The sequence below is a fragment of the Rhinichthys klamathensis genome, unplaced genomic scaffold, assembly GCF_029890125.1.
Source record: "Rhinichthys klamathensis goyatoka isolate OS25496 unplaced genomic scaffold, OSU_Roscu_1.1 h1tg000363l_1, whole genome shotgun sequence".
NCBI lineage: Eukaryota > Metazoa > Chordata > Actinopteri > Cypriniformes > Leuciscidae > Rhinichthys > Rhinichthys klamathensis.
In genome coordinates this window covers 109359-121874 of record NW_026606872.1, presented here as the reverse complement: position 1 = coordinate 121874, position 12516 = coordinate 109359, and the positions used below count along the sequence as shown (strand labels likewise).

Here is a 12516-nt window from a genome sequence, read left to right as displayed (position 1 = left end):
TATGCATTTATAGTGTGTATAAACAACTATATATTTTATAATGACATTATAATGATAGGCTACATGTATATTAATATGTTTTAAATAGAATAACGATTTCTGTAGGCTAATATATGTAGCAGGGCATTCAGTTACTTTTGAAAGGACAATAATAAAGTGTCCGTGTATTTCATTAGACTTTAAATTTGCCAGCTAGAAAAAAAATCTAGCATTTCCTCACGTTTTACCACTGATTATTAGTGACAGTCGATATGCATGGGCCACTGGCGATGACAGTTCCCCCTCTCCCCTCCCGTGTCATACCACACCCACAACCCTCCCTTCTTCTCACAGCCATCCACGCCCATTTAAGTTGCATTTTTCAAAAAGATTGTGAGCTAGACCTGAGCTGAAAGAGGGGGGTTTCATGACCCTTTAACCACTAATGCTTGTCTTGCAAAGGTCTACGCTGAAAGGTCACGTAGACCCCACTGAAGTCACTATATGGAGAAAAATCCTGGAATGTTTTCCTCAAAAACCTTCATTTCTTTTCAGCTGAAGAAAGAAAGACATGAATATCTTGGATGACATGGGTGTGAGTAAATTATCAGGAAATTGTGAACTAATCCTTTAAACAGTGGCCTGTTTAAACACTTCAGGGTGAACACTTCCATCTCAAAACGTTTTATGTAGTAAACAGGCTGGTTTTGTATTTTTAAGTTCAAATGTTTACCTCAGGAGCCATGAAGGCAATGGTTCCCAGGAGCTGACCCTGGAACTCCCCCGCACCCGTGCCTTTTGAAGCCAGACGTGCTGCTGCCCCAAAGTCAGCTATCCGCAACCTCTGGCCCGTGCTGTCGATTAGTAGATTGGCACCTACACAGGTTAAAAGGAGAGCATAAATATGGGAACACACCCTAAAGCTCTGCTCCACAACCTAGTGAGCTGCCTTGCTGCCTACTGCCTATGTAGAGAGCTAACATCTAAGACAGCAGAACTGAAATTAAACGCCACACTTGGGCAACAACCCCACGTTACACAAATAGAGCTCCAATGCTCTGCAACAGAGTTGGAAAAAAAAAAGTTGGGTAGTTGGATAGTATGATGCTATCTCAGTAGGAACCTGCTTAGGTTTGGAACAGAGCTTATAACACACAAAAATATTTTACTGAAAAAGGCACTGCCTTCTCCATCCACCAAACAAACCTGTAAAGGACACAAGAGTACGCTGGAAACCATTCCTCCCAGTTTGAGTCAACAGCAGTGCTTTCGGTAGCCATGCTCCAATAGCTTACCTTTGATGTCGCGGTGTATGATCTGATTCTCATGGAGGTAGGAGAGACCTCGTAGGAGCTGCTCGGTGTAGTTGATGACCACGCCCTCCTTAAACGCGCCATATTTATTTAAGAGATGAGATACTGAGCCACCTGAGGAAAACAAAGGAGTTACAAGTATGCCTTTTATGGACCAGGACAGATCTGGTAAAACAGTCATTCTGAAAACTGTTACTTACAAAGAGGAAAATAGCCAAAAGGGCCTCTTGTTAATGTAATAATTTATTGTGAGATCCAGTGTTGCCAGGATCGCGGTTTTCCCACACAATTGGGCTATTTAGAAAATGCAGTCAGGGAAAGGATTATTCAATTAACAATTGTTTTGGGCTACATTTTAAATTTAAATCTACCCTCTCTCCTGAGGGTATGGTCAGGTACAAATCAAAAGACACATCTGACCTGAGCATGCATCAATCTCTGCTCTCTTCCTTTTCTGTCGATGTTCATGCTGCGAAATCTTTATATTTCCACAACAAGATCAACAATGCTTCTAACACTTCTCAAGACATTCAACTCTCTCCTCCATCCACCTCCACTACCACCCACCTCCTCTTTAATTGCTGATGATTTTGCTCATTTCTTCACTAACAAAACAACTATCAGTAGTCAGTTCTCAGCTCCACACACACAGGAACCCAGACCAACCACACCCTCAGCCATAAATCTTCCCTCCTCCTTCTCTCACCTCACTGAGGCAGAAGTATCTAACCTTCTCCTCTCCAGTCATCCTACCACCTGCCCTCTAGATCCCATCCCCTCACACCTTCTACAAGCCATCTCTCCCACACTTCTACCAGCACTCACACACATCATCAACAGCATTCAAGCAGGCTCGGGTAACTCCACTGCTTAAAAAACCCACATTAAACACATCACTTGTAGAGTTACAGGCCTGTCTCTCTTCTACTATTCACAGCGAAAACACTTGAACGAGTTGCTTTCAACGAAGTATCATCTTTCCTCTCTGAACAACCAGCTGGATGTCTACCAACCTGGCTTTAAGAAAAGGCATTCAGCCGAGACTGCATTGCTGTCGGTCACAGAAGCCCTGGGAATCGCAAAAGCTGCTTCCAAATCTTCAGTTCTCATCCTCCTGGATCTGTCTGCTGCCTTCGACACTGTGAACCATCAGATCCTTCTGTCCACCCTCTCATCTCTGGGCATCACAGGTACTCCTCTCCACTGGTTTGAGTCCTATCTCACAGGTAGGTCTTTCAGGGTTGTCTGGAGAGGTGAGGTATCCAAAGCACATCAACTGAACACAGGGGTTCCCCAGGGTTCAGTTCTTGGTCCTCTCCTCTTCTCCATCTACACCACACCACTGGGACCCATCATACAGGCACATGGTTTCTCTTACCATTGCTATGCTGATGACACACAGCTCTTCCTCTCATTTCAACCAGATGATCCCACAGTAGCTGCACGGATCTCAAGCTGTCTGGCGGACATCTCAACATGGATGAAGGAACATCACCTGCAACTCAACTTGGCAAAGACTGAGCTCCTCATCCTCCCTGCCAATCCGTCTCTACAGCACGAATTCACTATCCAGCTAGATTCTTCCTCAATCACCCCATCAAGGTCAGTCAGAAATCTTGGAGTAATCTTTATGACCAGCTGACCTTCACAGACCAAATTACAAAGACAGCTCGATCATGCAGGTTTGCTATGCACAACATCAGGAAGATCAGGCCTTTCCTAACTGAGCATGCAACACAACTTCTCGTCCAGGCCCTGGTAATTTCTAGGCTTGATTACTGCAATGCTCTTCTGGCTGGACTTCCATTATGTGCAATTAAACCCCTACAAATGATCCAGAATGATGCAGCTCATCTTGTCTTCAACGAGCCCAAGTCACTCCTCTGTTCATCTCTCTGCACTGGCTACCACTCGCTGCTCGCATCAAGTTCAAGGCATTGACACTTGCTTACAGATTGACCGCAGGCTCAGCTGCCTCCTACTTTTACTTACTTCTACGGAGTCTACATCCCTACCAGAAGCCTACGATCGGTCAATGAGCGACGGCTCGTGGTACCATCACAGAGAGGCACTAAATCACTCTCCAGAACATTCTTATTCACGGTACCATGCTGGTGGAACGATCTCCCCACCCTCATCCGGAATGCAGAATCCCTGACAACAATCAAAAGACAGCTGAAAACTCATCTCTTCCCGGAGCACTTAACCTCTTAAAAAAAAAGAAAAAAAGAAGTCTTTCCTTTTCCTTTCATCCTCCCTTGTCTGGCTTATGCTACGCTAAGCAATGCCTGAACTTTGTATTTTGAGCACTTCCTAGTGGGTAGTTTGATTGAGTTTGGCATATTAACTATTAGGCTATTAATGATAAGTCTTAGCTAGGGTTGCCAATGTGGCAAATATAATACAGAATCGTCCCATTAAGCAGCATTTATAAGCATGGATACAAGTATTTGAAGTTTAAGACATCAAAGTAGCTTTCCGTATTAAACCCAGTTGGTCCCATATAGGCGGTAATGTAGTCTAGCGTACACACAGGCAAACGCTGTGTTATTTTGGGCAAGTTCTGAGTCTTTGGGCTGGAAATTTTTCTGGGACCTGGCAACCCAGGGGAGATTCCAAATAGGACCACTACATTTAAGGAGCAGTTATATTTACTTTTATTCAGCAAATTCTCAAGGTCAAAATCCAGCCATTTCAACATTCCACGCCAATGGGAATTGAGAGCAGATTTCGCAGGAGGTTCAAGTTTGACCAATCTTGGCCAACAAAAAACTGCTTTGTTTGAAAGTAATACTGGACCCGTTGACCACACCTTTACTCTTTGCAAGTTTGTGGACAACCCACCTGCCATCCACTCCACAAAAAGGTTGTAGTTGTTCTTCTCACAAGTTGCCCCAAGCATTCGGATGATGTTTGGGTGGTTAAGGAGACCCATCATGCGAATTTCCTCTCGCAGTGCCTCCACCACCTCCTCCTGCTCCGAGGAGGTGTTCCTCACATACGTCACCTGATGAATAAAATCACAATCAAGCATTGTGTCTGTATGTGTTCTGCAATATCTACCAAAAACAAAACATATTCAGCCCCGATAAGTCCATATTTAGTGCTTTTGTATACCCCAGGGGTGTCCAACCTTGAGTAAGTGACCCGTCAACATAATTTCTCAGCATTTTCGGATAATTTTCATAAATTTGCGTTTACAACTATCCAAACACACAGATCCCCCATAAAGTGTTAGGAAAAAGTATCGGGTGGTGTGTGTAACAGATATTCTCACCTGTTTGACAGCCATCAGAGTACCCGTGCCCACATCCTGAGCCTGGTAACATGACGAAAAGGCACCCAGGCCAATTTGTTGCCCTTTTAACCATTCCTTGCCCTCCCTGTATGGCTGCTTTGCTTTGGTATGACCAGGCAGAGTCTCTGGTGTCTGACCATGAGAAGGAAAAAAGGCAGGGAGAAATGAAGCCAAACAAACTTTTTGATCTTAAAATTGTACATGAGCAGTGCTTGCGTAAAGCAGAATGATTAAACAGTCAAGGTTTAAACCTAGATGTTATTGGTGTCAAATCTCTTTCCACATTCTCAGAAAACCTTTAGAGGTACAAGTTACAACAGTTTGTAACTGGGGGACTGCCCTTAATGGGACATCTTTGTACCTTATTTCCACCATACCTAACCTTATTGTACCGTATTTCATGGTGGAACCTTAATGGTACATATTACTACACTAAGGCCCTGTTCACACCTGGTATTAAGATGCGTTTGGTCGATCGGATCACAAGTGGACGACGCAAATACAGATCTAAACGGGGTCTAAAACCTTTTGAGCTTTTCCACTTTTGACCACTTCCAGAGGTAGTCGAAAACGCATTTGACTGGATGGCTTTCGTAGTGTAAACGCTCATGTGGTCGATCAAATGTGTTCAAACATCCACAAGAGACTGTATTCTCTCCGCCTACTGACCTGATGCGTAAACATTATGGGAAGCGCACTAGCCAGACAGGATTTAAACTTTGGTTTGAAGATGAAAAACAAACCAAGCAGCATGTTCTCTCGACCAAAACGGATCTTAATACCAGGTCTAAACAGGGCCTAATCTACTAATATGCACCCTTTTTGGGGTAAATAAGGTACCAAGTTGTCCATTTAAGGGTACTGCCCCAGTGACAAGCTGTTATTTCTGACAGTGTACAGGAGTCGCCTTTATTTTTGAGCAGAGTTTACTATGATATTAATAGCCATGCACTTACATCCACCTGAATAATGATCACGTCCTCTCCTTTCTCCACCTGTAACTGCGGGATGATAGGCAGGGCATCTTGAGACTCGGACATTGCCATGACCACAGCCAGCGCCTCCTCTTCCTCAGCCTCCATCTTCTCCTTGCACTTCTGGTTCTTGGTCATGTCCTCGCTGTAGGTGTCGTCGTTGGTGTTGGCCTGCTCCGGTGACAGCACTGCCACTTCGGACTGGAAGGTGACGGTGCTGTCTGCCACAGGTATGGAGGCCTCCAACAGGTCCTCCATGCTGGAGCTGAGATCGGCCGAAGCGTCTATGCCGGGGAATTTCTCCTCGACTGGTGTGAAGACCGTGTCCTCGCTGGGGATGAGAGCAGAACCGCCACTGCAGCACACCTCGTCTCTGGACCTGCCCTCCTGAAGGTCCAGTTTCATGTTGCTCTTTGTGCCTGGGCTTAAAGCTTTAGCTCCGTCAGGTGGAGAGGGTCGAGAGGGTCTGGGCCAGTGGATGTGACTCGAGGGAAGCGGTCGAGCTTGGGTGAACACCGGGGAGGGCAGCTTCTCCGGCTCCTTCCCACTACAGGCACCTCCACTTAATCCCTTCTGCACTGGCAACTTGCGCTGGGAACTCAGTGAGGACTGGGGGAGTTTGTTGGGAACAAAACTCTGTGGAAGGCCTTTGTGGTTTTCTGGAGGGAAGGCTGAGGCGTTGGCCATGGACAGAGAAGGAAGGCTCGGGGGTTGACTGGATGAGGGGGAGTTCAAACATTGACTAGATCTGTTTCGGGCCTGAATAGGGGGCTTTGGAAACTCAGCAGGGCTTGTGATGATGTTTGAGAGTCTCTCTGTTATATCATCTACAGGAGTTGAACTGGCTTGACCTGAAAGCGGCACCTTGGCGGCCGGCTGCTGTAGACCATGGGTGGGCGAGTTCCTTTCAGTCGTACACGGGGAGTTATGGGGGGCGGTGGGCTCGATGAAGGCATTGGAGAGCGAACTGTGCCCGGTCTGTAGGTCGTCCACTCCCAGATGGATGGCTTCCAAGATGTCCATCTCCTCAGCGATGGCTAGAAGACGCCTGCGCATGCGGGCGTAGTGAGTGGAACTGGTGACGTTGAGCATGTCCAGAAGCTTGACAAAGACATGAGGCACACGAGCTACCATACGGGCAGCGCTCAGGAAGACGCGACGAGAAAGCTTACCCACCATGGAGTGAGAGTTATCGATGGACTGCAGCGCAAAACTTAGAAGAGGCAGCAGCTTCTGGTACCTACAAAGCCAAAATAATGGAGTTAAAACCCATGACAATACAGGAAAGAACTTTCCACAAAAAGGCTGCAAACTGGTTTCCCTTTCCTTTTTAAATTGGTTTCAATTATCAAGAACTGAATAAATATTGAGCTATGTTTTGCTTGCAACCCTGGTACAACTCACAAAATATCTTAATGCCTGCTCTAATGGGATCTGTGTTGCAGTCAACAGTAGAGACCCAGGTATACTTCATTTTCTGCATTCGGCTCCATGGGGTTAGGCACAGTTAAGCATGCAAGCTTTTCAAAGAATACTGCATTGGCCGTGAAGATTTAAAGACGTGTTCGGCGGATGCATACTATCCAGTGGACTTTGCTTTCAAGTGCTCAAGTCACTTGCACATGTGTGTGCCGAAGTATACTTTGGGCTTTACTGTGTCTGCAAAGGTGTGACCCAAATTGCCCATACAATTAGTGAGACAAAGTCATCTGTTACCAGATAAAAAGGTCTGGTTGCACAGACAGAACCTAAGGCTAAGACTTTAAGAAGGATGAGACATGAAAGAATTAACCGCTCTGTTACACTACCACTTTCAATAAATTCTTCTTCCCAGGCGGAGAAATTTGATTACATTGAATTTGGCTGATCAGCTGTTGGGTGGCTTGCCAAAAAAAAAGTAAACAGATACCAATCTAGCAAGCTCTTACTGAGTGATGGGCAACACTACAGATGTCCCTATTCGGATGACCTCGATTCAGTTTGATTAGATTCTGATTCGTTAGAGTTATAATGTCCATTTTGCTTACATATGAAAGAAATTATCCTTGGTTAAATCTACAATCCTGGTACTTGTTTTTAACTGTATAATTGTAAAATCGTATCACTAGAAAATGACGACATCACGCAAACATGTCCTAAAAATTGTTTACAGGGTTGCAAAAATGCCAAACTTTTATAAAGGTTCATAAACGGAGAACAGAAGCTCAGCGAGATTAGGATGCATTTCTGTACCTCTCCGAAAGGTTTTGGGCCTGGGTGCAGTCTCCACCTGACACAATATGAGGGTAGAACTCAGCAGGAAACTCCAGCAAGAGCCTGTCGATCAGACACAGACGACCCAGCAGGCCTTGCCAGTTATTGGCCTCCGTTTTAGAGCCCAAGATACAGTTCAGGACATAGTCAACTCCACCGATACCAATAGAGCCTAATGGAAAATCAGAGATGAACATGTTTCAATCGAAAAGCAAACAAATGTAAAGAAAAAAAGGGTATGTTTATCGGTCAATCATCTAAGCTTCTTATTCCTCACACAAAGCTAAAGTATAGGTGCATCCCAAATCTCGTATTTATGCTTTATTCTATGCAGTTTTGTAATATAAAGTGTGAGTAGGGTGTTCACACTGAAAATGTTCAAATTTAACTAATAAATAAAAACAGAAGTGTGGAATGTTTAACATTTCTTCACAGCTTTCCTTATATAGCGTATGGAGATAGGCTATCAGACTCCAGTGACAAAATAACCTTGTAAACCTTATACACTAGACCAGGGGTGCAAAACTCAGCCCGGCAGAGTTTGGCTTCAACCCGACTCAAGCACTACAGGCTTATTTGAAAACTACAGGTATGTGTGTTGGAGCAGGGTTGGGTTTTGCACCCCTGCACTAGACAGTTGAGTACATAGTGCTTCTTTTGGGACACAACATAAATAACTTCAAACGACATGGAACATCATTAATAAAGTCAAATGGACTACTTTTATGATGCTTTTCTTGTAGATTGCCAGCCACAAAAACTAAATTTGCCTTTCTGGGTGCACTATCAATTTAAAAAATAAGAAATAGGAACCCGTTAATGGAATATTAACCACCAGCCAACTTCAGGATATTTCATTATCACACAGATTTGCTGATTACAAATTTGTACCTGCTTTGAGGATTTCTCTGCCCACAGCGAGTTCCCCCATTTGACCTTTGCACAGCTCCAGTAGAGTGGACACGGACAGCTGACTGGTGCGACTGTGAGCACAACAAGACAAACACGTACACTTAGCAAACCCACTTCAAAAGAGCATTTAAAGTCAACAGGACTCAACAGGGATACTAAAAATAAACACGTGATTATCCATCAAGAATTGATTGGATGGGGAAAAGAGGACGTCAGTGAAAAGCTTCCAGTTACTAGATTCTGATGAAAGATTGTTTACTTTAAAATAACCAATGAATCATTCACAATAAGACCAGGGAGTTGTGGTGGAGTAACTAACATTTGATTTCATACTGACAAAATTACACTATCAACAAACACCAGCAATAATGTGTCTGTGCCTACAGTGCCCATCCACTAGGTGGCAATAGCCTGTTAACTTCATGACAGCCTAGAAATGATATGATGTATACCAGATGTTCTGATTGTGATCATTCCCCTTTTGCTTAGCTTTGAATAAATGGAGGAATCCTGGATCAGGTCAGTTACACCCAGGCAACTCATTTATCCACTATGCGTGATGACTAGGGCCCAATCAGAGAGCTCTTCAGCGAGTTGTACCTGTTGGCGTCCGCACACTTGACCAGGATGGTTTCCACCACGGGCCGCAGCAGCTGCTGTAGACGAGTCCGCTCTGACACAGAGTGACAGGGGGTGTAGACGAGCATCGCTCGCAGGGTTTTCTGAAACACAGCGCAAAGATCGACTCTTAATACACATCACAAACGATGGTGCCAAATTCAGGACTGTGGCTTGTGTTGTGGATTCTCCAGTCCTGTGTCGAGCACAAGACTGGTTCTCGGACAGCTGTGATTCAGGACACAGAGGGATGCACGATTAATTGAAACATTAGCCCCCAAGTCTAGTCCCAGACTAAAATGCATGTTTTAACTGAAAGCATATCTTAAAATATGTCAGTGCCACTGTTTTGTCTCAAGATTCACACCAGTAATGTTTTTTTCTAAGGCACGCTTATAAAAGATACTTAAATGTCCTAATTGAACTAAGACCTAATCCCGGGTTAATCTAAACCCTGTCTGTGAAACCGGGCCTGAAAGCGCTTGATGTCAACAAAAGAGAAGCTTTAAGACTATTCCTCAAATAAAAGCATGATTGTTTAACATTTAAAAATGAAGAAATTAAGACGGCAATAAATAGTAATATTGAAAATTTAGTTGTACTATAAAATAAATTCTTAAATATTAGCTTTTTACTTTACAGTGAAATTATAATAGTACTATTTTTATTTTGTTTAATATACTTAGTGATGATGATAATAATAATAATAAGGAATGTAAAAATAATATTTAGTAATAATAACTAATAATAAAAAATAAAAAATATTAATAATTAACATATTTGGTCAAATTGTGCAACAAACAAGCAAAGCAAAAAGAGATTATATATATATACATTTTTTTAAATAATGTCAAAAAACATATTTTCAATCAGAATCACAATTTTTATCATAAAAAAAACACACACACAAAATAAGGCATCCCAACACTGGGCATCATGTGATGGCCAAATATAGTACCAAAATTGTTTACTGTCCAAAAGTAAAAATGTTAACATTAAAATGTGGATTCACTTATTTTGTTTGTTTGTTTGAGTGTTGTGTTTAAAAGCCTCTTGAATTTGAAAACATGTTGGCATCTTCCTAACACGGCTAGCTTCTACACAGTGACCGCGTTTGATTGGCTCTGACGTCAACAACAAAACAAACAAGACGCGTTTTCTCCTCCATTTTAAAAGTTGATACGCATTTGTATTTTAAAAGCCTTTATACACAAACACAAGTATGAGATTAGCTGCAGTTCATTAATTATTTGCATTACCAGCGTATTCTCCCTGAGGTCTGAACAGTCCTGTGATCAGCTTGACTACAGTACATTAACAGTGCTACCCTGTGTGTGTGTGTGTATGTGTGTGTGTGTGTGTGAGAGAAAGAGTTCACCCTGACCCTGACTCTCAGAGAGAGCTGGGGAGTGGTGACTGATAGCACAGTGCACTGGAGCGCGGCCCAGCATTGATTAACACAGCATACACACTCCTCCCGAGCACAAACACACATTCACCCGCCTACACACACACACACACACACACACACACTAAAGGATAAAATAATGATCCTCTGCATGCAAAAAATAACTCCACGTCAAGTATAAATAGTGAAACATTATGACATTTGAACTCGCCACATTTAGTTCACAAGCAGACTTCAGATCAGCCGAAGCGCTACACACACTGCAGTGTTTACAGAGCAGTCCAACACTAGGTAACATCCTGAAAGCTTTTGTCTGTAGTATTTTTAGTTCATAGAGACAGCCCTCTTTTCTGGTGCGTGTTCGAAGAATATAGGAAAACTGCTGGAAAGCCCCGAACGGACAAAACGCTTGTTGTTTTCATAAAGCCGGCTCACTGGAGCACACAGCCTGAGGGAAAGACAGCAAGTCCAAGCAGAAAGAGCTATTGTTTTTTTGTTTTGGTTTGTTTGTTGTTTTTAAGGAGGAGAAATAGGTTATGAAAGAAAGAAAAAAATAAACCTTTCTTTTCCAGCTTCAGTCTGAGGATCCCTGCTGCTTCCAGACTTCCTGGTTTGAAGTGAACTTTAAAACTAGCCAGCGTGTGTGTTGCACTTTAGTACTCTGGCCTGCTTCAGATAACCTCAGATCAAAGTTGACGAAAGGAAAAGAAATATCTAGACATTGTATTCAATGAAGATGTTTTTGCACACCAGCCGATGGCAAGTAAGAAGTATTAAGGGCCATGAAACGGTATTTTGCGCTATTTCTGGTTTATTTCTTGGGATTTTTGACATTTTTACTGAGAGAACAGTCTATAGGTGTAGGGCTGGGAGATCAGATATTACTGGCATTAATGCATTTTGCTGGTGTTATTGCATCATTTTGCTTGCAATATAAAATTAGGGAATGAGTATTTGTGTAAGTGCTATGTGAAAAGAGTCAATGTTTTCAAGGAACACTAACTTTTAATAATAATAATAATTCGTCACATAGCACTTTACCCAGCACTCAAAATACTTCACATATGGAAGAGGGGATCTCCTCAAACAGCACCCGATGATGATGCGACGGCAGCCATACTGTGCCAGAACACACACACCGGCTTACGGTGGAGAGGACACAGTGATGGAGCCAATCAGTGTATATGGGGATGATTAGGAGGAGCCATGATGATGGGCAGAGGCCAATGGGCACGTGTGTTCAGGATGCCGGGGTTACACCCCTACTCTTTATCGAAGGACATCCTGGGGGTTTTAATGACCTGAGATTCTTCAAAGAACTTGCTTTGTTGCGACAACCACACATTTTGTAAATACTTTTCTTTATATTTTATATTGGAACTTATATATTTTTTTAAATAAACGTTCGTGTTCATTTAGTAAAAAGCAGTAAGTGGTACTATGCCTGGACTATTTTTTATCATCTAGATTATGTTGCAGTAGACGTTATTGTGGAAAAATATTGAGATTTGTATCTATATTGCCTAGTCCAATTTGGACGTACCCGTGGTACGATGGAGGACACTGAAACCAGCCAGTAGACCAGCAGAGTGATCACTTCTTCCTCAATGTGGCTCAGTCACCCGTTCTGACCGGGTCATGTGAACATTCTCCTTTGTCCTGAATTGTGGTGTTAATGAAGCTTAATGAAAGAGCAAAGGCCACCAAGCCAAAATGACGAGCCAATACTCGGGTTTAACCAGCCCTGATGACTGTAGAGCT

General features: G+C 43.1%; 1 protein-coding gene across 3 annotated transcripts in view; it reads right to left on the bottom strand.

The window, feature by feature from the left end:
- map3k1 (mitogen-activated protein kinase kinase kinase 1, E3 ubiquitin protein ligase) overlaps nucleotides 1-12516 on the bottom strand; it is a 76837-nt gene that overhangs the window by 9028 nt on the left and 55293 nt on the right. For 2 of the 3 annotated variants that reach the window (XM_056233211.1, XM_056233213.1), the window contains exons 11-18: nucleotides 9330-9451; nucleotides 8709-8800; nucleotides 7797-7989; nucleotides 5547-6804; nucleotides 4570-4722; nucleotides 4137-4299; nucleotides 1275-1406; nucleotides 713-855 (exon numbers count right to left, since the gene is read on the bottom strand). In XM_056233211.1, the coding sequence (XP_056089186.1) occupies nucleotides 713-855; nucleotides 1275-1406; nucleotides 4137-4299; nucleotides 4570-4722; nucleotides 5547-6804; nucleotides 7797-7989; nucleotides 8709-8800; nucleotides 9330-9451 (2256 nt within the window). The remainder of the gene's footprint in view (nucleotides 1-712; nucleotides 856-1274; nucleotides 1407-4136; nucleotides 4300-4569; nucleotides 4723-5546; nucleotides 6805-7796; nucleotides 7990-8708; nucleotides 8801-9329; nucleotides 9452-12516) is intronic. The other variant, XM_056233212.1, reaches the window with a different exon arrangement.